Raw genomic sequence first — 27,582 nt, forward strand, 5'->3', positions numbered from 1 at the left:
TACTCTCCTGGCGGATGGGCTGGTCTGGGGGATTCAAGATGGCTTCAGTCAGGATCTGACACCTTGATGAAGTTAGCTTGAAGATGGACTCATTTGAGACTATCAACAGAGCACCTTCTTGTGGCCTTTCCATCATAGCAGTCAGGGTAATCAGACTTATGTGGCAGCTCAGGGTTTTGGGAGACAGAGTCCTAGGAGTCCCCAGCAGAAGCTGCAAAGCTTTCCAAAACATCACTTCTACCACCTTCTTTGGGTCAGGCATGTTACTAAGGCCAGTACAGATTCATGGGGAAGTGAATTAGGCTCCAACTCTCAAAGGAAGAAGTAGCAAAAAGTTGAATTATTTTTAATCTACCACAATCTTCTACCAAGATTTAATGTATGTTGTATTTTGCCATATTTACTTATGATGCAATTAGAAAAAACATTTTCATTACAGAATCTTGGTAGAAATTATCTGAAAGTCTAAATAAACATCATATCTAACAGTGAAATGTTAATAATTTTCTCTTTGAAGTCAAGAACCAGCCAAGGTTTTCAAGTTTATTAGATGTTAATGAAGATGTTAATAAGACCAAAAAGGGAAATAAAGGGATATTAGAAAGGAAGAAGTGATTTTTTATTATTTATGGATAATATGGTTGTCTCCATAGAAAATCTGTAATCTAGATCTTCCAAAATAGTTCAGCAACATTGTGGATAAAAGGATAACACTATTTTCAAATTGGTCCCTTGTCCTTTCTGAACTATTGGCTATTTTTTGGTTCTCTGGTTCTTAGAGGTCTAATAGATGACCTGTTTCTTCCATCTCCCTTCAGCTTAGACAACTCTATCAGGTCTTAGCTGTTGGTAGTGTGACCCCACAACTTCCACTTGGGGGTGGAGGACATTTGTCACCTATATTTGTTGTAGAGTTGTCCATGAGTGATTTCATTTACAGTTGCTCTTTTGGTTTTCATGTGGGGGTTCAGAGAGATTGAAAAGCTATGCTGTCTTCATTGTTATCTTCCCAGAATACCTATAGCTCAAAAGCATTTGATCCTGTCACTACCCATTTAGAGAACTTTCTTTTTCTTGGTAGCAGTAAGTTTTCATTTTACTTTTATAGTGAAATAATTATCGAAGTTACAAATAAATGTACATGGAGGTCCAGGTACCTTTCATCCTCACCTTTTCCAATATTGACAACTTGCATAGCTGTAGAACAGTATCACAATCAGGAAACTGACATTGATATAACCCAGAGAACATACTCAGATTTCACCAGCAATACATGTACTCATTTGTGTGTACGTTGTAGTTCTGTGAAGTTTTAACACATGTATAGTTTCTTGTAACTACCACTGCAATCAAAATATAGAACTGTTCCATCACCCCAAAGCTCCTTCATGCTAAACTTTATAGCCACACCACCCCCTCCCAAATCCCTAGCCCATGGCCACCACTAATCTGTTCTTAATCTCTGTGATTGTTCTTTAAAGAATGTTATATAAATAAAATCACAGTATACATGCTTTTGAGATTGGACTTTTTCACTCAGCATAATTCTCTTGAGGTCAGTCTTAAATTGCTTTGTGTATCAAATCTGCTCATTTATATGCAGGTTTTTGCATGAACATAGGGTTTAATTTCTCTATGGAAATGTCCAAGAGTCAATTGCTGAATCCTATGGGTATTGTATTTTTAGTTTTTTAAATTTTATTTTAATTAAAAAATTTTTTTTACTTTATTATTTTGGTGGGGTTATTAGGGATTTATTTGTTTATATGGAGGTACTGGGGATTGAACCTAGGACCTTGTGCATGCTAAGCATATGCTCTACCACTGAGCTATACCCTCCCCAACCCACATTTTTCATTTTTGAAAGAAACTAGCAAACTATTTTCCAAAGTGACCATTGGTATTTTTCATTCCCACCAGCAATATATGCGCAGTCCAGTTTCTCTGCTTCTTCTCCAGCATTTGATGTTAACAAAATTTTTAAAAATTTTGTCTGTTCTGATAGATGTATAGTGATATCTGATTGTGGTTTTAATTTGCTTTTACCTAATGGCTCATGACGTTGAATACCTTTTCATGTGCTTATTTGCCATCTGTATGTCCTTTTCAATGAAATGTCTTTCATGTCTTCTGCTCATTTTCTAATTGAAATTGTTTTTCTTTTAATGTTGAATTTTGAAAGTTAATTATATAGTCTAGCTACTAGTCCTTGTCAGATAAATGCTTTGCAAATGTTTTCTCTCAGTCTTCAGCTTGTCTTTTCATTTTCTTAACAGTCTCTTCCAGAGAAAAGGTTTCTAATTTGATGAGATCTACCTAATCAATTTTCCCTTTTATGGATTACAGTCCTGGTGTCAAGTCTAAACTCTTTGCCTGGGTCTTGATCTCAAACGTTTTCTCCTTTTTTTTTTTCCCGAAAGCTTTTCAGTTTTACAATTTACATTTAATCCATTTTGAGTTAATTTTTGTGTCAAGTATGAGACATAGGTCAAGGTTATTTTTTAAACTGTGGATGTCCAATTGCTCCAGCATCATTTGTTACTTTTCTACCTCTTCAAAATTTAGTTGAGTATGTATATGTAGGTCTATTTCTGGATTCACTATTCCATTGGTCTATGTGTCTCTCCCTCTACAATACCACACTGTCTTCATTATTGTAGATATATGGTAAGCCATAACATTGTGCAGCATGATTCTCCCAGTTTATTCTTCATTGTGTTTAACTGTTTCATGTCCTTTGCATTTCCGTACAAATTTTGGAATAAGTTTTTCTGGTCTACAAACACCTTGATAGGAATTTTTATGAAGTCATAAATTAATGTGGGGAGAACTGGCATCTTTACTGTATTGTCTTCTAATTCACGAATATGTTAAGCCTTTCCATTTACTTAGTCTTCTTTAATTTCTTTCATCAGCATTTTGTCATTTTAGTATACAGATTCTGCGTGTGTTTTGTTAGATTTATATCTAAATATTTCATTTTCTTTGAAGCAATCATAAATGGTATTGTTTTTAATTTTGATTTCCAAATGTTCATTGTTAATATGTAGAAATGCAATTAATTTTTGTGTGAGTGTGTTGATCTTGTATGTAATGACCTTCTGAAACTGATTTATAGGTCCTACGAGTATTTTTTTAGATTCCTTGGGGTTTTATACGTAGACATCATTACATAAAAATCGAGACAGTTTTATTTCTTTTTTATAAATCTACATGCCTCCCCCCCCTCCTATTTTTCTTCCCTATTGCACTGACTAGAACTTCTAATACTATGTTGAATAAGAGTGGCAAGAGTGGGTCTTCTTGCCTTTTTCTGATCTCAGGGGGAAAGCTTTTAGTCTTCCACCATTAAGTATGATGTGCTCTAGTCATTTAAAAATAATATCTTCTCAGGACTATAAAAGCAATACATGATTATTTACAGAATTTAGGAAACGGGGAAAAGTATAAAAAAGAAAATAAAATTATCTGAAATCCCACCATTCATAGTTGACACTTGGGAGCATAACTAATAAACTATATGTATTAGGGCTCTCCAGAGAAAGAACCGAGAGAGAGAAAGAGAGAGAGAGAGAGAGAGAGAAAGTGAGAGATTGAGCCTGAGATATATTTAAGGAATTGGCTCACAGGATTATGGAGGCTGGCAAATCCAAAATCTACAGGGTAGGCTGACAGGCTGGAGACCCAGGAGGCAATATTGCAGTTGAGTCCAAAAGCAGTCTGCTGGCACAATTTCCTCTTGCTTAGGTGAGGTCAGTCTTTTGTTCTATTCAAGCCATCACCTGATTGGATGAGGCCCACACACATAATGGAGCACATCTGCTTTACTCAGAGTTCCACTGATTTAAATGAAAATCTTATCCAAAAAACACTCTTGAAGAAACATCCAGAATAATGTTTAACCAAATATCTGGACACCGTGGCTTAGCCAAACTGATAAATAAAATTAACCATCACACTATATTATATTTTGGTTTTGTCATCAAGTATTTCATTCTGAGAAGTTCTTTGTGTCATTAAGTCCATTTTTTTTATGGCTGCATGGAATTCCATTGTATGAATATGTCATAATTTATTAGCCTGATCTTCATTTGTACTTTTAAGATGTTTCCACATTATTGTTATTTTAAATAATGTTATGATGAACAAATATCCTTTGTAGGTATCTCTACTTATATACTAATAATACTCAGAAGTGTAATTTCAAGGGATTAGAATATTTTTTAAAGCTTCTTAGCTTTTTATGTCACCATATTTCTTTCCAGAGAGACTATATTCATACTAACAGTATATGGCGTTTGACCCTCAGAAAAGATTGTTCTAAAGCTTCCTTAAAGTTTTTCCTTTTACTACTCTGAAGGCTTCCCATTGTTTATTGACTTAAACTTTAATCTTTCTAATTTCTTTTTCTAAATGTCGTCAGTGTTTTGTCACAATTTTCTTTAAATGTTTGGTGATCCACTCCTGTATTGTACATTGCAAAGATTTGCTCCCATTAGAAGTGAGATTCACAAGAGTCTGATCCCCCCAGTTCTTCTCTGGAGCACTTCTCATGGGGAGGCTTGTGGACTCAGGTGCTGAGGTACCACCCTTAGAATCTGTGACATTGCAGTTAACAACTGGGAGGAAGCCTTTTCTGAAATATATCACGCTGATGAGCTGAATTGATAAGTTTTTTGTTAGTGGTAAAATTTAAGACTGTGTTCATTCTGTTTTAGAATAACAGGTGCTCAGGGATCAAAAAGACCTTGAGAGGTCATATAATTAATAACACTCCTGGAGGCAAAGCTGCACAGATTCCATCTCTGACAGATGAGAATGAATGCTGTGTTTCAAGGTCTCTTGTGGAAGAGATGAGTTATTGTTTTGTAAAAACCTATTCCAACATCTAATAACTTTGACTATCATGAAGGCTACATTAGCCAGAATCCTGCAGAACTTAATGATGCTTAATGCCAAAGTAACTGGATATTTATATAACCACTATTCTTTTATTTTATTTTATTTTTAACTTTTTTTTATTGATTTATAATCATTTTACAATGTTGTATCAAATTCCAGTATATAACCACTATTCTAATTGGCAATCCTCCGAAAACACACCTTCTTTCCATCATATATTGTTTACATTAACTGTGGTATATTTTTAAAATAGTTTTCATAATATAAGCTACATAGCTTTTTAGAATAAAAAATGATGATGATATACCCTCACGTACATGCTTTAGGACACTTGGTTGAGCAATAAGCTATCCTTGTCTTTGATAATCAACCCGAAAGGGTTGCAAACTTCACAGTGTAAGTTGAAAACAATCATGGAAATGCATGATTACGTTATGATATGTTGCCTACAAAAGAACATTCTGACAATGAGGACATTAAATAGAACACAGCACACAGATTCAAGTATTCAAGCACAGCTTTCTGGCAAGTGAAAACTGTCTAAAAACCATTGATGTATTTTGACTATTAAAGAAAAAGATGTAGTAGCTTAGTTCTTTTGTATATAGCATTTCTTTTCCAGAATGAGATTGTCTTGACCAAGTTTGAAAGCATTGTGAGGAATAATTCTTCCCTTTAACTGCTTTTTTTTTTTTTTATGGAGGTATTAGGGATTGAACCCAGGACCTCGTGCATGCTAAGCATGTAGTCTACCAGTGAGCTATACCCGCCCCCTTTTCCCTTTAACTGTTTTAAGAAAAAAAACTTTACTGAAAAATAAATTACTACAACATATAGAGGCTATGGAGAATGAAATAAAGAGAATGAAATGAAATAACTAAAGGAAAATAAAGAGAGAATGAAATAAATCAAGGGAAAGACATCTTTTCACTATTGCAGTCTTCTGAAGCAGCAAATGTGAAAACAGGGCATTGCAAAGCCATTTCATTTTTACACAGCCCAAAGATCATTTCCACTGCTTACATGGGCATCCTTGATGTCTGATTGCACATTGCAAGTTTCCTACCCTCTAAGAGAATGTTGTTCCTTTTACATTAAGCACAATAAGAAAACGCACACTCAAAATCCCCTAGAAAACTGCAGCTGTCTCAGTCATTTGACATTTTTGGGTAAACACTGGGATTGGCAAGGCAGAGCAGGGTCAATAGGGCAGCTCTCTCTGGTTCCGTGCCCCTGGCAGCATGTCCTCAAGACAGGTGTCCAGGCCCCTGCCAGGGAAAGCTGGCTGCTGGGCTCTCAGGGTGCAGCATGGCTGCCTCTTGAGCCCTGGCTTCCGAGACGGGACAGAAGAGCACTTCCCTCCCAGCTGCTGAGACTTGACACCTGCTGCTGCTGCTCCTTTACTCCCTTAGGTTTGTATAAGAACTTTGGGACAAAGTGGGGAGCCATCTTTCTCTCATACTTTTAAAGAAATGGGCTTAATTAGGAAAAATATGCAGGTGGACTAATTTTATATAATGTAGACCAAATGCTTTTCCTTTGGAGGTAAATGTATATCTTGTTGCTTTGGGAGAATTTTTGACCCAAGATTTGAAGAGTTCTGTTTCCTTCCTGCACTCGGGTCCCAAAGACCACCCCCAGCTTTGGTGGATCACTAAAATGATTCACAGGGCTCAGCATATAATTGTACTCATAGCTAAGATTTGTAACAGTGAAAGGATGCAAAGCAAAATCAGTGAAGTGAAAAGGCACTTAGCTGAGGTCCAGAGGAAATCTGTCTCAAGCTTCCAAGAGTCCTTTCCCAGTGGATTCCCACATGATGTGCTTAATTCCTCCAGCAATGAGTTGTGGCAACATGTGCTAAGTGCTGTTAACCAGGGAAGCTCATAAGAGCCTCAGAACCCAAGGCTTTTACTGGATTCTGGTCCTGTAGGCATGCTCTTCCTGGCAGGTACCGAAACTCTAGACCTCCAGAAGAAGAGCAGTTGTTTGGCATAAACCATGGTTGTACAAGCAGTTCAGGCCATTCTTATCAGGCAGGGGAAGTTTTATATCACTGCAGGGAACTGACCGCTAGCCAAGTTCCCAGATACCTTGCAAGGAGGCCTTTCTAAGGATAGGCAGTCTCCGGCTGCTGTGTTAACTCTTTTCTGCAAAATCCTCCCTCTTGGCTAAGACATTTTTAGAGCAAAATTATTATCGGTAAGATCCCGTGCAGCAGGGGTGGAAGCAACCCGCAGTACTGACTTTTGTTGTGCCCTCCAGGCGGCCTGGAGTTAGCCAACTTAAATCCCATGAACGATAAAGGTCAATCTTAAAAAGCCAAGTGGCTTTCTCCTTAAGTTTTTGTCTTAACCTTTTTAACCTGGCTTGAGCCATCAATTCAAGCACAGCACAACACTGACCCGTACCTGCATGCCTTCCAGGACTGAGATGGTCCATGATAGTTAAGGTACACACACAAGAAGTACAATTCCAGAGAGTGCCCTTGGAAACAAAAAGTTTGCAATTGTTAAGTCCCCCCAGTGAGGACATACATTAGGGAATACAGGTTAAGAGGATCTCCAGTGTGGCTTTCCATTGTGTGTCCTTCTGCCCTAGGGCTCGCTGTCCAGTCCAAAGAATTCAGGTGAGTCCTTAGTTTTAGAAGGATTCCCAGAAGGCAGTCAGTTTCAATCAGTTTTGCTTGTCTTTGACATCAGTTCATCTGCCTTTTAAGTGAGGACAACATCCAGAGGTGTTCTTCATGGATGTGTAGGGGCTGGGGACATTTCCTGCTGTGTCATAGTCAGCGATGTTAGGTGTGATCATAGGCTTAGCAGCCAGTTTGAATTCAAGATCTCACAGCATCTCGGGATCGCAACACACATTCAGGAGCAGTTATGAAAAACAGAGCAGTTATGAAAAACGAATCATTAATGGCCACCTTTCCCTGCATCTCCCAGGGGCTGGCTTTTTGCTTTTTTCTGTTATTACAAAATCAGTGTGTCTCATACCATAATCATAACCTCACATTTTTTTTCCCAAATCATTTTTTATTCTCATCTAGACCTTTCATCAGGAAGCATTTGGTATAAAGAGGGTGCTGAGAATTTAGCTAAGCCACTCCGTGGTTTTGCAGCCTCAGCATCCATTTTGTTTGGTCAAGCAGCCAGCAGTGACCTGAAACTGACACTAGTCCCCTCAGGCAAATCCGCGCCCTAGATGGCAGCCCATAGTCACAAGGAAATATAAGGTCCTGATATGACTTCTCCAACAGCACTTGTATTCAGCCATCTCCCTTGTCTCCCAGTGGCTTCCCCTTATGTGCTCCTTAGAGAAAACTGATAAGAACTTTGTGGGACTTGTCAAAACCCTGCTGTTCTGATTTGAATTGACTAAGCTGGCCTTAGCCCAGGAATCGCAAAGCACTCTACCCACAGGCTAATAAAAACATGTTCCCCAGGTCCTGCATCTCTCTGTCTGCACACTGCCTTGAACTCCCCATGTGGCCCCTCAAGGCACGTACTTCCTCCAGGACCAGTGAGTAATGAATTTCATTACTTTAATTCCTCTTGTGGTCTGTTGTTGAACGACAGCTCACCATCTGACACCCTGCACTCCACTTACTAAGTATTAATTTAACAAATTCAAACAGAGGAAGAGAAGAATTTACATAGAAAGACATTTTAAATAAACAACAAGAAAGACACATCATGTTCAGGGACTGGTTGAACAAAATCCTGAATTTTCAAGTTTTCAGAATATGTTTACATAACCCCCAGGCCTTTCATCCTACTCATGTATGTAGTAAATAGCCTGGAAAAAATCAATCTCTGTTTGAGGACATCTATATTTACTAATCAAACTGCCTAACTAAAAAGAAAGATGAGTTAAGTAGAATCAGGTTATCAGTCCATTGTTGCAAATTTCACATAACTTAAAAATCCAAACAGGAGTCAACAGCAGTGAGACATCCTTGGGAAGAAGGGGTTGAGAATCCCACCTGCCAGGAGTGGAAGGAGAGGTCCCACTCCCTATATGCTATATATGCTCTCTCCCAGCTTGGAGCTTTTGACAGGAGTCATAAGTTAGGTTTCTTGTGATTAATCATCTCATATGCAATTAGTCCCTGCCTTAGATATACAGAGCCACTAGCAGCTTGGTTTCAGATGGTCCCATCAGAGAGCAAACCCTTCCCCATGGGCATCTGCAAATGACCCATGTGGTCCAGTCAGCATCCATAATGTTTTTTATAGTTTATGGCCCCACAGGGGTGGGGGTGGTCTTAAATTTCCAATAGTTCCAGGGTCTGAATTCTGTTTCTTGAGCCTTTGTCTGCTTTCAGAGGTTGAAGTGGTCCATCACAGACATTATGAGGTTTCATCCTACCATTAGGTCCAGGCAAATAGGATCTCTGAATTCAGGATTCCAAAAAAAATCCAATGACTTTTCTTCTTTAGTGGCAGCAAAGTCAAGAGACTTCAGGGCCAGACAGTGAGGTTCCAAGTCCTTCTAAGCCCCTTTTATCTTGTCAGACTTAAAGTCCAAATTGACCCACTCAAAAATATGTGCATTATGCTGGAAAATCATTATCCTCTAAGGGTCAGACATCTGATTTTACAAGAACTTATTAGCAAACCGAAAACTACCTTTTAAGACTCAAATGTATATTTTCCTGTGGGTATTTTCTCTCCTTTCATATTGTCTATCTTTCTCCATAGGCTCCAAAAGGCAAAAATCTTAGCAAAAATAATCAGTTGTGAGATTTCAATACTCAAATATTCAGAGTTTAAATTTTAACCCATCCACCAGCAGCAAAAAAGCAAGGAATTTATATTCTACTAACACCTTTGATTGGGCACTTTCCCCTGATTGGGATAATCCCTCTAGCATGTATGAAATTATAAGCATATAATATTTTATATCAGTTTTCATCATGCATCTAAAAGCAATAGCCATGAAATAAAAAGTCATTTTTTGAAAGTCTCTCTTTTTTTTTTTTTCATTGCAAGTTTACTCAAACCTCCAGCAGTAAACTCAGCACTTTCAGGATTAACATTACAGCTACTGAGGAATCTCAGCTGGAATGCAAGGGACTGCTGTCCAGTGGATAGACTATTGTTTTTTCTCTCTCCTTTATTTCTGATTTATCTAAAGCTTGCTTCAGCCTTGGCACTGACTTAATCTTTTCTTCTCCCACCTGGAGGAGTGAGCAATATAAACACTTAACATTTTGGCTCACCCAAAATGTTTTTTTGGGAATGTTTGGACCCTTTTCCCTCCTACCTGGAGGAGAGAACAAAACCCAAAGGCATCATTCAGGCTGCACTTTTTAATCTCTTCACTTAAGCTATCATTGCAAAAAGCAGCCAACTCATCCAATGAGCCAATTCTCCTGGGGTTGGATGTACCATTTTAAAATTCCTTAGGTAATCTTTACCTATCACAATAGACATCATCTCTGCTGCCTTTTCATACCACAGATAACTAGTTTATCATTATGTACCCATCATCCTTTTCCCAAGCACTGCTTTAGCCATATTTCAGTGAGTTGGGGTGGTTTTAGTGACTCCCACTTCTGACACCAACTGCCACACCCAGTTTGGGGAATTACTAGAAATATCCACAGGACTCATCATATAGTTATATTTGTGGATAAGATTTATTACACTGAAAGGATACAAAATAAAAATCAGAAAAGGGAAAGGCATATCTGGTGAAGTCCAAAGGAAACTAGGAATAAGCTTCCAGAATTCCTTTTTCAATGAAATACCATAGGATGTGCTAATTCCACCAGCAATAAATTGTGGTGACATGTGTGAAATGTTGTCTACATGCTCATTCAAGACTTAGTGCCCAGGGTTTTTATTGGGTACTGGTCATGTAGGCACTCTATTATGAACTCAATGTTTCTAATCCTCCAAAATTCATATGTTGAAGCCTAATGTGATAGTATTTGGAGTAGAGCCTTTAGAAGGTAAATAGATTATAAAGATGGGTCTGTCAGGAATAGGATTAGTGCCTCTGGGGTTAATTTTATATGTCAACTTGACTGGCTAGGAGGTGCCCACACTAAACATTATTTCTGCCATATTTGTAAGGATATTTCTAGATGAGGTTAACATTTGAATCAGTGGGCTCAGTAAAGTAAAATGTTCAGTGTAGGTGGGAACCATACAATCAGTTGAGGGCTGGAATAGAACAGAAGGCAAGAGGAAGAATTCACTTCTTTTTTTTTCTCCCCTGTCTCACTGCTTGAGCTGGGATATCTCATCTCATTTTCTTCTGTGCTTGACTAGGATTTACACCATTCCTTCCCCTGGAGGTCATTAGACTCAGACTGAACTACACCACTAGCTTTCTTGGATCTCCAGCTTGCAAATGGCAGATTGTGGAGCTTCTCAGTCTTTATAGTTGCATGAGCCAATTCCTCATCATAAATCTCCATTATAAACCTTTTTTCCCCCCTGCACATTTTCCAATATTTGTCTATAAGGCATTAAGGGAAGGGTTCAGAAGCCAAAGAGACAGATATTACTCAAAGAGGTGAAAATAAAGTCTTATTTCTTTCCCCCAAAATACTTTAAAGTAATAAGTAGATATTATTTGCTCTGATTTCTCCATCCCTTGCCCATAGATTTATTTTTGTTTCATAAATTGGAAGAAAAGACACTTCTGTCTTAAAAAAGAAAAGAAAAGAGGTCTATCCACAGTCGGTTTTTGTGGACAGACCTGGTCCTGTTCTTCTAAGAGAAGTTATCTGGTTTCTTTAATAACAGAGACAACCAACAGTGATGGCATAGAGTTAGGTATTTTTCTATCTCATCTGGGTCATTGAGAAGCCAGCCTCCCTCCATTCTTTAATAAAAATATAACAAAGCAACAAGCATGCATCCCATTATATAAAGCAAGAAATAAAAATGTTGCAAGCCATTTTATGTTTTGGTCACTTTCCCTTAGTAACATAAATTGTGGAACAGTGCTTTAGGAACATTGGCTATAATTATTAAGCCCATTTTTACAGCTCAAGGAAGAATTTTCATATGGAAAATGGCCAAGAATTCTTCTGTTTGAAAATGCAAGATTTACCAAAAGTTTCTGGGAAAAAAATTTTCTGGGAATACTAGCAGAATGGTGGGGAGAGCCTGGACTTTGCTATGCTCCTTGCTTCAAACTTGGCTTTGCTGCTCAGGAGTAATTTCATCTTGGGCAAATGATGATCTATTCAATCTCAGTTTCCTTATCTATAAAATATGATGAAAATATCTAGGCACAGGATTGTTATAGTGAAAATAGCATATGTAAACTACTTGACTCCATACCTGTCACAAAGTAGGGGCTCAATAAATGTAATATTCTTCTTACCTTGAAAAAAAATTCCCACTAAAAGACAGCTTTATTTATAATAACCCCAACTGGGAACAACCCAGATAGCTCCAAATGACCATCAATAGTAGACTGAACTTTTAGAAGTTGAATTATCATAAAATGTAATGCTATGCAGCATGAACTACTGTTACTATAAAAGCATGGGTAAATCTCACCAGTGCAATGGTAAATGACACAAAATTATACACACTATCTAATTCCATTAAAATAAAGTTCAAAAACAGGCAAAATTAATCTATAGTGACAGAGGTCAGAAGCCTTAGCCTTTTGGAGGAAGGTTAGGCTGGAAGGGGGAAGGAGGGGGGCAGCTGGGATCCGTGACATGTTTCATGTTTTCACCTGCATAGCTGTGGTCATAGAGAGGTGTATGTATGAAAAATTCATCAGACTATACACTTAAGATTTGTACATTTTACATGTACCTGTACATTATTTACATTTGTACATGTATAAATAATATGTCAATTAAAAAAAACTACTCCCTTTGCCCCAGGACCTGGATTTTACATCAATATCAAATTTATTTATTAGGAGAGTATCTCGCTCTAGATATGACATGCCAGTAGCTGGCTATCTTGCAGGCTGCAGTCTGTTCCTTGTAACTGGCCCCGTTTCAGAGTTGGCCTGGAGCTGACAGGCATATTATGAGGGTCATGCTCCATCATCATTGACAGCTGGAGATGCCATCACATGCCATCAGCAGCAAAGCACAGGGAAAACCAGGCAGTGGACTGTGCTTCCCACCCTTAGGCTGCGAGGCACAAGCCCCAGCAATGGAAGGATTAAAAAGCCTCTCAATTTAAAAAGACAGGGGGAGGGGAGGGGAATGTGGGCTGTACAGTTTATAAATAGACATTACCAGAGGCTGCCTGATGGTGAAGTGGTTATTTAGTAAATCTTTCTCCTTTAAGGTTTCCGTTATCAGAGACCATCTGAAAACACCAGCCTCGTTTTGTCTTTGGGGGTAGATACTGGGTTTCATCAAGTCAGCCCTGTTGGGTAATATTTCTGTCTGCCAGATTTAGGGACAGGCCTCCGATACTTTGAGTCACCTTTACATGGAGCACAAAGATGATGATGATGATGATGTGTCTTTTGCCAAATGGATGAGCAGCTTCTGGGGTCACAGCTGGATAGAGGAGGAAGAGAGAGGACTCCGGGACCGCCACGGATCACAAGACGCCAGTTACAGGAAAACCTCCCTGCCCTGCCCAGTGAGTTTTTATCATGGAACCAGGGGAGAGCTGGCCTAGGGGAGGGGGATTTCTATTTGATCTTTCTGAAGAGTCCTTTGGTATAAAGTTTTCTTTGGTTGAAAATCAGTACTTCAAAACCTTTTTTTATACTCATAAAATTCCCTTTTATCATATTATCTTGTCCTCCAAGGGAACTGATTTTCATCTATTAAGTAATGATTCCTTCATTTTTAGCAACTAAGCTATATTTAACTGCTATCCAGGGCTCCTGATAAGCCTGAGATAATCCTATTGAGTGGTAATGTAATTCGAGCCAAAGGGAAAAAACTTGATGTTATAGTCTGTATAGCACTGGGGTGGATCAGTGTGCGATTTCCAATAATCCTTTTGAAATACTGCAGAAGCTCCACTATTTGGTGGCCTCCAAGGAACTGGGGATTCTACATAATAAATCACTATCTTTGGTTTTCTGGTGGGAGAGAAAGCTAAAATTCTCCCATCCTCAGCACTATTTCCCCATGGCTAGGCAGAGCATCCGGTGTCGAGGGAGGCAGATGTGAGCGGGCAAGCTCCTAAGAGGGGACTGGGTGGGCCTGACCAGGTGTAGACTTGACAGCAGGGACAGGCAGGGTTCTTTCTGCTCAACTGAGGTGCCAGAAGGCTCCACGGTAGACATGTATGTCCTCTACTTCACAGTTATACAGGAATATTATAGCTTTTCTTTTTCACGTCACTTAGAATTCCAGCTACCAGAGAATATTTCCCCAACCCCCTGCTTCTGCTAACTCCAGAACCAAATAAGTTTTGGAGCAATGTTATTTTATTTTTCCTCCAGAGTTCCCAGAAGCATAATGCATATGAAGTATATTAAAATGTACAGAGGAAAAAAAGAGAGGAGGGGAGAAACAAAAAAAATAAAATGTAAGGCAATCTCTTTTGCTTTCAATGATCAGGGAGTTTGAGGACTAAGATCTCTTTGAGACATAAATATTTGAAAATAGATCTCTTACAAATGCAAGCTCAGGGACAAAGGGCACGTTTGAGCTTTAGATTCTTTAAGTGAAAAACGAGAGAGTTTGCACTGAATGATCTCTAAGAACCCTTCTAGCTCTAACTTTCTACCATTCCTTTGTAAAATAAACACCTGCTTATCAAGCTCTCATTTTAACCTCTGAAGTCTCACATTAAGTGAGGTATTCATAATGTGTGAACCACGGGTGTGATGACTATTTGCCAGACAGTGAGAACCAGAAAGAAACAAAGAGAAAAAAAAATGAGATTCACTATTTATCACAACAGCCCTTTGGAGAAAATATGAAATACGAATATACAGAAAATATGAAAACACGGAAAGAAATGACTTACAGTTTCTTGAATAACTTTTAGCATCTACTAGACTTTAAAAACAGGGATAATCCACCCTATTAAGAGAAGCCACTTACAGTTTGCAATGTTGTTTGCCTTAAACTGTCAGGGAATCTCAGAATTTGTTTTGTGTAACGTTTCTAGATTGGGCAGATATATCTTTTCCTGCTCATACTGGCTTTGGGCATTTCCTTGAATTAACCTGTTTAGATTCTTTAAGTCAACAATGAATTCCATAATTATCAGACTAACATGCAGAAAGCATATTTGAGGAGACAAAGCGTGGGGTACACATCACAACCTGCCTGAGTAGAGAAAGCACAGATCCCAGAGCACAGATCAGGGACCTGAGGCAATGTGGCCAGAATCCTGGCAAATAGGATGTCTGAGTCTTCATCTCTGTGCACACAATGCCCTGCATTTGTGAAGTCAATCTGTAGTTGGCTACTGAACTTTTCTCAACTCTAAAATGTGCTCAAATTTTTCTTGCTTTAGAGATTTGAGAATAATTGGGTTTTCAATTTTTGTGTTTGCTTTGAGCACAATGAAAATAATTTTTAAAAAAGCTTACTCCTACCTTATCTTTTTTCTTCTCTCCCCACCACTCCAATCTAAGGCTCTTCCTTCTTGCAACCTATTAGTAAACTACATCCATCAGTATTATGGGTGTAGGAAGAGAAGAAATTTCCCCTTTTTTCCTATTTCAATGTGATTTCTAATGTGGCTCTTCAGCCTTATGATTCTTGCAGAACCAGAGTGATGGAGCATTAATTCATTCAACATATTTATCAAACACCTACTATGTGCCCAGCATTGTGCAAGGCATGATAGGATTACAGAGTCAAAGAAGACATACGTGGTCTCTGTGCTTGTGGAACTTCCAGTCTAGTGGCAAATACAAATGTGGCAGAAAGAAAAAGGTAGACAAGGGGTAACGCTTGGTCTTTCTCGGAGAACATGACTTTTGACAAGACTCATTATAATGTGATTGCTGATTCAATGCAAATTACAAAATCTAAATTTACTGTCCTGAGGTCCTTGGTGAAAAGGAAAAAAGTAAGTAATACGAAGTTTCTCTCCACACTGAACTGATCTACCTTCTCCCTCCCTCCTCACCTGTATACAAACCTGAAGTAAAACAGTCCCCATATTCCTTATTTATTCTATCCATTGAAAGTGAATTTGCAATACTTTAGTCTATTCAACTTTCTAGTCATCTTCTCCTTCAGCTTAACATGGTTCTTCTAATGTTGTTCTGTACAGACCTAGGAAGGAAGGATTACGCTAAATGAAAGACCTCTTCAAGGAGGAACTGAGTTCCCTGGCCTAGGGCTTTGCTAACTCCAAATGGTCTTTCTCAATGCCTCTTCAGTGCTCAAGGTAGGCACAGTGTGTGTTGGCCTACATGGTATCATCCGAGGGGATACAAAATAAGCCTCTACCTGTCTGCACTCAAGGGATAACTTTATCTTTTAAAAAATAATCACCTTTAACCAATTTTATGTTCTCTCTTCATATTCCCAATTGAAAGCAGCAGAAGATACATTTCATTTTAATTTTTATCCCTGGTTGATCGGAGGGTGGCTACACACTCTTATCATTGTCGTATCTCACCACAGCGGTGGTCCTCCTGTAGCTGCCCCCACAGGGATGGGGTGGGAAATGGCCCCCTTAGAGGATTTCTCAGACACCTGAAAAGAAAGGGATGCCCTGAAGTTTCATGACTAACAGTGGTTTCTGGTTTTTCAGATTAAGTTTGGATTTAATTTCAATAGAAGACAATGCCTAATTCAAAGAAATGAAACTAGTGATAGAATTTCAGGCATCAGTGACAATTATACAGAGAAGCTTTGATCATAATGTTCTGTGGGCTTTTCTCTCTTCCACTAGATGCTGAGATAGAGGAGTTGCTGGGAAGGCAGCAGAGTGGAGGGGTTAAGAGTGAGGGCTCTGGCCGTAGCCTCCTGGCATCTACCACTGGCAGCATAACTCTGAGCAAGTTCCTTAACCTGTCTGCCTCAGACTTCCTATGTGTAAATAGGATTGATGATGACAGAATATATCTCATAGGATGTTGTGAAGATTCAGTGAGTAATGAGTACAATGTGCTTAGGACAGTGCCTAGTCCTAATAAGAACCTATTCTTCTTATATGTCAGAGTTTAAAATGTCTTTCAGTTTCCCTAAAGGATATTCAGTGGATGGTATTGACCTACCATTTTACCAGTTGAACACTTGAATCTTTTTTTTTTACCCCTGATGCTGTTTTCATATATTGCTAGTTGGGTACAACCCTCTGGGATCTGTTGATAGGCAACTAGACTACATTATAAAATATTCCTCACATAAATTCTTTTAGACTAATTCCTGAAGACCTACAAATTATTATTATTACTTTCATAATAGAATTCTGTTATAAGTAGTACAGGCAGTTTCACACAGAAATAGAATGAAGTTGTTGCTGCTGTTGAAGTTTAGGAGTATTCATCCAAGAAAGAGACGTCTTATGCTTAGGCACGGCACTTTACCTCTCCAGGAAAGTCACTAGTCACGTGAATCTTAGGCGAGTCATTTAGACAAAGTAAAATTCATTTTCCTCATCTGTAAAAGGGGAAGAATGACTTGCTTGTAGGAGTCTTTCTGAGGCTAGAGACCAAGGACGCAGTACCCGGAGTACATGATAAGTGCCCTGAGATCAGCACAGGTCTTACTAATCTCAGCAGCTGGATCTTCCTCCCCATTGTTTCTCATCTTGCTGTTAAATGGGTAGTTCAGGTGCTTGCATTTACTCAGAGGGCAGGAGGGGTACAACTGAAGGGTGATTGTAATTAAAGCCAGAATAAAGAACATCAAGTAGGTAATCTCCTGAAGTGAAGATAATAGTACATAACTTTTTTTTTTTTTTAAAAGATGAGAACCTATGTGGGGTCAGAGAGTGCATAGGTCTTTTCTTTGACAAAAATGGTTTTCTGGGACCACACTGGGAAACAGCAATGCTTTTAAAGCACAATGTTTTAGTGAGAGTCAGGGTGTTGGGTGGTTATTACTTTGGAAGTCAACGTCAGCTGCAGGCTTTGTAGCCTGGGAGCTGAGGAGACTAGCTGGGAGCTCGGGGAGCTCGGGGCAGGGTGTGGGGGGGGGGAGTAGGTGGGGGAGGGGTGGGGATAGGTGGGGGAGGGGTGGGGGTGGGGGGGCGGTTCCCATCCCAAGTGCCAGAGCCTGCCTCATAGCATGGGAGATCCATTGATAGGGTTGGTCCATGGCAATGGAGGTGACAAGTCCATACCTTGTAAAAATAAGCTATTTAGGGCATTGATTCAAGTCTTTATCAGGGAAATAGAATTAGAAGGGCATATAAAATTTCCAAAAGTCGAGCTTGCTTAGGAAGTAAATATTTTTAAAAGTGGGAGCTTTTCCCTGTAACCAATTAGAATGCTCTCTTAGGCTTGTTTCTCACAAGGTCTCACACCAAAACAAACAAACTGGAAATTTCACCTGACATCAGGTGTATGAGTGTATACCTTATTTATGTTTCGATGGAAACCCTTGCCACTCTTTTCAGGCCTCTCAATGAAGGAGGACATTTGTACAAACACCTGCATTTCACTCCCAGGCTCAACTCTTTAAATTTTATTTTTAAAAGTTTAGTGCTATAGGAACATGTAACATGAGATCTACCCTCTTAGCAGATTTTTAAGTGTACAATACAATGTTGTTATCTATCGGTACAATGTTGTATAAATACAGACCTCCACAACTTAACTCATCTTGCATAATTCAAACTATACCCGTTGATTAGCAACTCCCCATTTCTGCCTCCTCCCAGCCCTTGGCAAGCTCTATTCTATTCCTTGCTTTTATGACCTTGACTACTTCAGATGCCTCCTGTAAATGGAAACATGCAGTATTGGTCCTACTGTGTCCCAGCCTCAAAATTTTTAAGTTTTTTTCCTGATAATATAATGCATGATTGCTGTAGACAAATATGGAAAATATGAAAAAGGAAAAGGACGAAAACAACCCCACATCACAGAGAAAGCCCTTGGTCACAGTTGTGTGTGTTTTAGGGCTGATATCACTTTAAGATGATGATCTCCCCAGACTTCCAGCCCCTCCCTGCCTCCCCATTCCGGCCCCCTCCTCTCCGGGGCCCACTCCCCACCGGGCTTCTCTTCCTTCCAGGCCAGCAAGCTTCCTCTGTGGCAGGGCTTCTGCACATATGGTGCTCCTCCTCAGGCAGACGAGCATCTCTGTTCCCTAATTAACCCTGCTCATCCTTCAGATTGTAGCTTAATTGTCACCCCTTCACGAAAGTCTCTTCTGATCCTCCCAGCCACCCCAGCACCCACCCAGACGGGCATAGTTTTACTCTGCCCTACCCTCTCATTGCACCTTGAACTTTCCCTGTATAGCATTTGGCCAAGGGTGTAGGCCCATGTCCCGTTTGTTTGGTGTTTATCTCACTTGCAGACATAAAGAGGGGGACCCTGGGTCTGTTTTGCTCCCCAGCTGAACCACAGCACCAAGTACCATGTCTGAGCTACAGCAAGTAGAACAGTACACACAGGCTTACGTCATGCATCTTAGCAGCGTTATACAGCTTCAACCATCTTTCTGATTATTGTGTGAGAGTAAGTTTCTAGACATGTGTATTAGTTTGCTTGGGCTGCCATAACAAAACACCGCAGCCTGGGGGGCTTAAACAACACGCATTTATTTTCTCACATTTCTGGAGGGTAGAAATCCAGAATCAAGGTGTCGGCAAATTTGGTTTCTCCTGAGACCACTCTCCTTGCCTGGAAGATGGCACCTTCTCACTGTGTCCTCACATGATCTTTCCTCTGTGTGAGGATATCCTTGGTGTCTGTTTGTGTATCCAAATTTCCTCTTTTATGAGGACACCAGTCAGACTGGATTAGGGCCCATCCTCATGGCCTCATTTTAACTTAAGCTTTAAATACAGTCACATTCTGAGCTACTCATGGAGGGCTTTGACATATGAATTTGGGGGGGAGGGGTGACACAATTTAGCCCATAACAACGTGCGGTGGATGAACCCAAGAAAGGGACTATTTTAAGCCTTTTGACACATGTTGACACATTTGACACATATTTCCTGGAAAGCTGTATACATTTATAGTCCTACCAGCAAGGAATGGCAGTGTCCATCCCCTGGTATTCCTGCCAGGATTAGTATCATTAAAAAAAAATTTTTTTTTCCTAACCTGAAAGGCAAAATTGTATGTTATTGCATTTTAACAAAATCTTTGACTACTACTAAGCATAAATAATTTTTACCATTTTGTATTTCTTTTTCTTTCATTCTTTATACATTTATTCATTCAATATATATGTAAGGAGCTCAGGCTATAAATGAGGCCTAGTGTCGCATACTGGGATTCTAGCAGAGAATGAAAGACAGCCCTTGGCGTGAGAAGACATATAGTCTAATGGAGAAGAGAGATGTATAACAAAATTAACCAAGTTACTGATTATAGTTGTGATAAGTATCATAAAGTATGAGATGCTAGGAGAGCCTCTACAATGGTTCAGGGGCCTGAACCAATCAGGGTGGTAGGAAAGGCCTTCTGGGGAAATGCAGCTTCCACAGGGAGTGAAGAGTGAGTAGCCAGTAACGAGGTGACGGATTGGGGTGGTGGGTGAGGTCACAGCCAGAGAGGACCACCGGTGGAAGTGCCTGTGCCCAGCAGGAGCAGGTGAGCTGGAGGACCCAACGGAAGTCCAGTGAGGCTGTGTCACTGAAGGGCTGGGGTGGTGCTAGATGAGGTGCAAAAGGAAAATTGTTTAGGTCTGAGTCTGTCGTTGTTTTAACTATGCTGGCTGCTGTGGGAAACATGAAATAAAGTGAGTAAGAGTGAGTACAGATAGTCACTACTCGAAGGCCGCTGCTATAATCTGGGTGAAAGGTAATGATGCCTCGGACTAGGTAGTAACAGTGATGCTGGGAAAAAAACAGATGGTTTTGGGGGACACTTGAGAGATGGAATCTGCTGACTTGGCAGTTGGATGTGGAGGATGGCTTCTGAGCTACCGGTCTGAGAAACCAGGCAAATGGTGGTGCCATCTTCTGAGTTAGGGGACACTTAAGAAGCAGGATTGGGGAGGAGAGATAACGGGTTCAAATTTGAACAAGTCAGGTTGGGTGTCCATGGGATACTGAGAGGAGAAGCTGAGTGGGCAGAAGCTGAGAGGAGAGGTCTGGGCTAACAACACAAAAGAGGAAACTAGGTAATAGATAGAAATTGGCCAGGCTCACCAAGAAGAAAAGAGAGAGGACACAAATAAACAAAATAAGAAATGAAAATGGAGAAATTACAACCAACACCACAGAAATACACAAAAATCATAAGATAGAAATTGAAGCCCAGGGATGAGATGCTTAGGGAGAAACTGTAAGGTGAGCAAGGAAAGGAAGGCAAGGAAGACTAATTTAGATCTCTTGGGAGCTCCAGCAGTTATGAGCATGTGGAAGGGAAAAGTGAGCAAAAATGTCTAAGACACCATGGCGGAAAGATCAGAGGGAAGCCAAGAGGGTGCGGTGATAGAAGGCACGAGAACGACTGTTTCCAGAAAGGCCCCGTGGGCACCTGGGTTGAAAGCTCCTAAATGGTTAAAGGCCAAAAAGTGCATACAATTTGGCATGGAGACCAATATCCTGACCAACAGCAGTGTGAGTGAGAAAACTAGACTGGAGTGGGTTGGGGAGTGAGAGAAATTGAGAGAGCAAGTATCACAATTCTTTCAAGAAGTTTGGCTTCTCAAAGAATGAAATAATGCCATTTGTAGCTACGTGGAGGGACCTAGAGATGATCATACTAAGTGAAGTAAGGCAGACAGAGAAATATAAGTACCACATGATATCACTTGTATGTGGAATCTAAAACACATGATACAAATGAGCTTATTTACAAAACAGAGACTCTTAGATATAGAAAACAAACATGGTTTTCAAAGGGGAAAGTAGGGGAGGGATAAATTAGGAATTTGGGATTAGCAGATACAAACTACAATACATAACATAGATAAACCACAAGGTCCTACTGTATAGCACAGGGAACTATATTCAATATCTTGTAGTAACCTATAGTGGAGAAGAATCTGAAAAAAAGAGACATATATGTACATGTATAAGTGAATCACTTTGCTGTACACCTGAAACTAACACAACATTGTAAATCAACTATACTTCGATTAAAAAAAAGAAGTCTGGCTTCTCTAAACTATCTTTTAATCATTTTTCAGTTGTGACTTTAACATTGATATCATTGTTTTATATGGCACCTATGTTTGTCTGTAGTATGTGAGATATACTTATTTATTTTCAGGATAATTTTTAAACATTAGTAACATGTAGCAAACTTTAAAACTTTAAATTTTATTTTAAACTTTAAATTTTAAAGTTTATGTTGTTTTTTATGCATATTAGCTTTATATTTATATAGTTAAATTATTTTTTTTCCTTATGACTTCTTCCATTGTTCTTTTGCTCAGAAATTCCTTCTCTATACAGAAATCACACAAATATTCACCTTTGTATTATTTCTTAAATATTTAGGGCTTCATTAAAATTTTCTTTTGATCATTTTAGAATTTATTTTTATATATCACTTGAAGGCTTGGAGCATGTCATTATACCACCCTGATGACGGAGGAGCAGCAACAAAGCTAGTCTTGGAATGCTTTATTTAACGTTTTAATAAATCAACTCCACTGGTTCATTGCAGGAAAAAGGTCCTACTGATCAAGAAGATAAAATTTCAGTTCAACATGAGACTTGTTTGGTTAGTAATTTATGGACATTCTGTCTCTGTGCTAATATTGTGCAGTCTTATTATATTGTAAAATATAAACATTTTATTCTGTACTCCCAGTTTCCTGTGCTTCCCAGAATCATGTCATCTGACAGCCATCCTAGGAGGCATTCTTATGAGGACCAGGGAGTCCGAAGCCGTACCCATGTGCAGGATTACAGAAAATGCTCAGGGGATGGGTCATTCAAGGAGTCACTGGAATCAAAAGGAAGATCCCATTCCAAAATTCAGGCATTTTCAGAGTCCTTTGAAGAGCAACTGTGCTTCAGAACCAAACGCTCTGTCTCTTTGGTAAGTAACAGAATTATTGAATATTTAAGCCATTTTAGAAAAGAAAAGCCAAAGGGTTCATCCTCCCCCAGTTTGAGAACAAATCTAACTTCTTCATTTACAGCTTGGTGTTGAGATCTTTGAAAAAATGGCACTCAGTTTTAGATAGCCCAGATGTACATAAATGCTTTAAATTATTATTACTGAAGACATCTGGTGTAGGAGGAATTCCTGAAGGACCATCTGTGGAATATTTTGTTACCAAGGTCCTTTAGTTCTTTGAGACTGCTTTCATCACCCTTATTATATATAAATAATTGTGACTTATTCTCCTTTAACTATTTGAAGAAGATAAAAGCTCCTGCTGCTCTTGTCCTTTCATATTTAATCTGGTAGGAAACAGTCCGTGATGATGCTGTGTTCCCCTGTGCTTCTACAAAGCACACAGAAGGAACTCTCTGGACACTCGCGAGTAAGATCCAGGAGCAGGGGCAGTCCAGGTGTTCAGTGGCCTCGAGGGAGTCTAAGTAAAGCACCAGGGAGACACAGGCATAAAACGGGGAAGAATAGGAACTCCACTGATGATGCCAAACTTGACATATAAAGCAATAAACCGGAGACCGATTAATTTGGGGATAGTGTTTCAAATCTGCAACATGCTCACTGAGTGACCTTGAGCAAAATACTTCTTTGTGGTGGGCCTTTGGTTTTTGTTTTATTTTGCCAGACAAGAATAATGGTATGTTTCTGCCATGTGATAGGCAGAGCAAATAAGTAAACTCAGATGTATTGTCACCTAGTTCCTGAGCTGCGCTCTGTGAATGGACAGGGGAGGACACTCCGGAGCTCCCTATCTCATTGTCCGCCTGAGCACGATGCTTTCTGCCTAGCAGTGATGGCTGCTGGGACTGTCGCCATTCATCTTTGCCTCACACGTGGCATCTTCCCTTTTGCCACAGTGACTGGGTGTCTATCATCCCCCTTCAGTAAGCTGCTCTCTCTTCCAGATCCTAAGCGGAATAAGGAAGAATAGTGAGCAGCTGCTACTTACTGTCTCTAAACTTTATTAAGAGTTCTTGTTTTATCTTTTCTTTATATTGTTTTTTTTTTAAAAACATGTTTTCAGACTTAGAGCAATGCTGCAAGAATAGTACAAAGACTACACCGTTCATCTAGGTTCCCTCCAAACATGAACAGATAGCATTTATCTATTCCCTCTCTCTCCTTCCCATCCCCAAACCAGGGCATGAGAGCATTCTCTTACAGAAACACAGTAGGATAATTAACCTCTGGAAATTAACGTTGGCACGATACCTTTATATCTAATCTACCGACCTTATTCATATCTCACTGCTTGTCCCAATAATGTTTTTTATAGCACGATTCTGGATCATGTGCTGCAACCAATTTTCACGTCCCTCTAGGCTGTTTTATTCTGAAGCAGGGCCTCGATCTTTCCTCTTTCATGACGCCAGCATCTGGAGAGTACAAGCCAGCTATTTTTTAGAAAGAAGCTTAGCTTGAGTGCATCTGATATTTCCTCATGATTAGGTTCACATTATGAACTTTTGGCAAGAATAAAGCAGACGTGAAAGAATTCCTGTTTTAAAGTTACATGTTAAAATAATTCACTATTTTAATTCAGGAGGCTCACTTGCTCTAAATGAAATTCTTTCTGAAACAAGGGAGGATATAAATATATTTTGAAAAAAAATTCAGTCTGAACAGTTCTTTGTTGATTCTGATGGCCTTGGAAGGAATTCATATCACATATTTACATAAGTGTGTAAATGTGAAATCAGTTTTCTTATTTAAAGAGAGATTCATCTCATTATCCCTAAAGTATGAAAATGTTTATTTCATTCATTTTGTAAGTTCTTCCTCTCAAGTGCCAAGATAACCGAGGCAGCATTTTCAAATTTTTTTTTGACACAAGAACTCTTTTCTCAGTTATATACAGTCGGCCCTTGGTGTCCTCACAGTTCCACACCCCCAGAACTCAAGCATCCACGGATTTTAGTCTCCGTGGGCGCTCCTGGAATCAATTCCCTCGCAGATTCTGAGGGACAACTGTGTGATAGCTAGAAACCTGCTAGGAATTTACAAAAATCATTTAAAAGTTTTTCGTATTATGAAAGTATATATAATAATTTAAAATAAATATTTTATTTTATATGTTTTTAAAGAGTATATTTTAAAGTTTATCTCAATGCAGAAAAAATTCAGAACATACACACTTTAAAACTTTTTCCTATTTAACAATCATCACACTTTTCTAAAGCTAACTACATTAAAAAGTGTGACTTGTCAGCAAATTTTAAAATGATATGTATTAACTTTTATTTGGAGGCCAAATGTATGCTAATATGTAGATTTAAATTTTATATATTTTAGCACCAAGAAGAGCCAGAAACTGCTTTTATGACCTGATCATGACCAACAACATTAAGTTTTTTCATTTTTATATTAAAAAACTCAACTGCTTATTTTGATAATTTTCACATGTTGTTTCTAAGTGATGAGATAAGGAAAAAAATATGTCAGGCCATTATTAGCACTTCTCAGATAGTCTTTATTCTCAATAAGAGGAAAGCCAAATTGCAAATAATCATAACTATATTTTCTCTTTTTATGTTGTTCTTATAAGGATTAGAGACATTCATGACTGCTAAATATGAATTATGATCAGATTGATGGATTTAATACAACCGCTGGAGCTAATGAAAATAATCTGGAGGCACATTTACAGAGCTAGAACTGTTTTTAAGCTCCTCTTATATCTCAGCTTCATCATTTGTTTTGCTTTCTGATTTTGCCTAATGGACCATTACAGATAGAAATGAAATAATCTAGGTATGAAAACAGTGTAACGCTGTGGAGTAGCTGATACCACTGCAGTAACCAGACATCCCCACAACTCGCCCTGCAGGACTGAGTCATGAGCCCGCTCATTTGACGGCCAAGCACCCCTGCATATGTTCACTTCACAAGCACTCAGGGGTTCTCCAGTGTTTCCAGTTCAAATGGAGGAAGGGGAGAGTAATGATTTTATTTATTAACTAAAAAGTTTGAAGTGTAATAGATACCATCACCACATTTACCAATGCCATTCTTTTCTAAGTAATTCCTTTTTTAAAAAATACGTGTTCTTTTTTCCTTTGAGGGGGGTAATCAGGTTTATTTGTTTATTTTTATAAGAGGTACTGGGGATTGAACCCAAGACCTCATGAATGCTAAGGACCTGGTGCATGCTAAGCATGTGTTCTACCACTTGAGCTACACCCTCTCCCCTTGTAAGTGATTCCTTTGAAAGGTAGTCTCTGACCATGGAAACCAGAGATGTCCCCCCACCTCACACCTCCTCCCTACTCCCCATAGTTTCCTATCATATCACCCTGTTTATAGTTACCAGTGCACTTCTCACTACCTGTTATTTTCCTGTTTCCTTTTAGGCTTGTTGGTTGATGTCTGTCTCCCTCCACCTAGGTGTGGTGTCTAGGAAGGAGGGTCTCCCTAGTTAGTGCCGTATCTCCCAATCCTAGAACAGCAGTGTGTGTTCAGTCCATCACTGAGTGTAGACCCCTGGGCAGCCTGTTGGGGAATGTTAACATGTTTGGATGTTGTTCCTTGACCCTTCATTCCTGACACAGTCCTCACATTCAAACTTCATGCAAACCCTGCTGTTAATATAATTTAAGGGAGTGAACATGAGGAGGTTAGAATCATTCCATATATGATTTACTTGCCATGTTCCTTTTCAAAAAGCGCCAGAAGAATATTAACTTTACTGTACCAGGAGATCACATCCTTCAGTATGTTAGATGCAGAGGCAGAGCTGCGTGCAGGTTGAGTTTCCTCCATCAACCACCCAAGCACCCCATTCCTTTATGTACCACGGAACCTTTAGCAACACCCTTAGGCTTCTGCTCATTTCTTACTAGAAACTAAGATGTGGAAGTCTGCTAAATGATTAGGGCTTTCTTCATTCTGATAATTGGGAACAATGTGGAATGTTGTTAGCTGTCGGCACATTTCTACCCCTTTCTGACCCTTCTCTTTCAGGGACCTGAGAGCAGAAAGGAGAGAAATGAGAGAGAATGCTGGAGACTGGAGATGATGAGGTCTTCACAAGAAAGTGGAGGAAAGAAGGAGCTCTAGGAAGGAAGAACGCGAAGAAGCACACACGCCCGCCCTGCCTGAGAAAGGGCCCGAGTAGTCCTTTGCTGCCACACCATGACTACAGATGCTGCTGGGTTTCTGAGCCCCAGTCACCAGGCCCAGGAGTGGCGGCTGTCAGAGAGTGTCTGCAGATGCTGAGTGACTCGAGGGGGTGGTTGGTTCAGCTCCTCCCCAAAACAGCTTACATCATACTCTGACTGCTTTTGAGAGCGTGATCTGCTCTGTTGCCCTTCTATGGGAATAAAAAGAATAAAAGGTATTTTAATAGAATAAAGTAATTCTTGAAAATGTAAAGATAGATATTTAAAGAGCCACCCACACATGTTCACCAACCCTTCCTTCACGTCAGCCTGGCAAATAATCTGAAATAAAAGTCATTGGTGTGACTCTAAGTTTACTTCTTTGTATAGAAGTAATTATGTAAGCAGTTCTAGTGGCCATCATTTAATGAGAACTGGTAATTAACAT

General features: G+C 39.4%; 1 protein-coding gene across 2 annotated transcripts in view; it reads left to right on the forward strand.

Annotated features, from left to right (window-relative positions):
* The window catches only part of LNP1 (leukemia NUP98 fusion partner 1), a 31,374-nt gene extending 3,792 nt beyond the window's left edge, over positions 1-27,582 (forward strand). Inside the window, exons 2-5 of one of the 2 annotated variants that reach the window (XM_014568508.2) lie at positions 13,293-13,487; positions 22,579-22,635; positions 22,726-22,956; positions 26,998-27,582. In XM_014568508.2, the coding sequence (XP_014423994.2) occupies positions 13,332-13,487; positions 22,579-22,635; positions 22,726-22,956; positions 26,998-27,093 (540 nt within the window). In that variant the 5' untranslated portion in view covers positions 13,293-13,331 and the 3' untranslated portion in view covers positions 27,094-27,582. The remainder of the gene's footprint in view (positions 1-13,292; positions 13,488-22,578; positions 22,636-22,725; positions 22,957-26,997) is intronic. The other variant, XM_006195633.3, reaches the window with a different exon arrangement.

The sequence above is a fragment of the Camelus ferus genome, chromosome 1 (genome assembly GCF_009834535.1).
Source record: "Camelus ferus isolate YT-003-E chromosome 1, BCGSAC_Cfer_1.0, whole genome shotgun sequence".
In the NCBI taxonomy this organism is placed as follows: Eukaryota; Metazoa; Chordata; class Mammalia; order Artiodactyla; family Camelidae; genus Camelus; species Camelus ferus.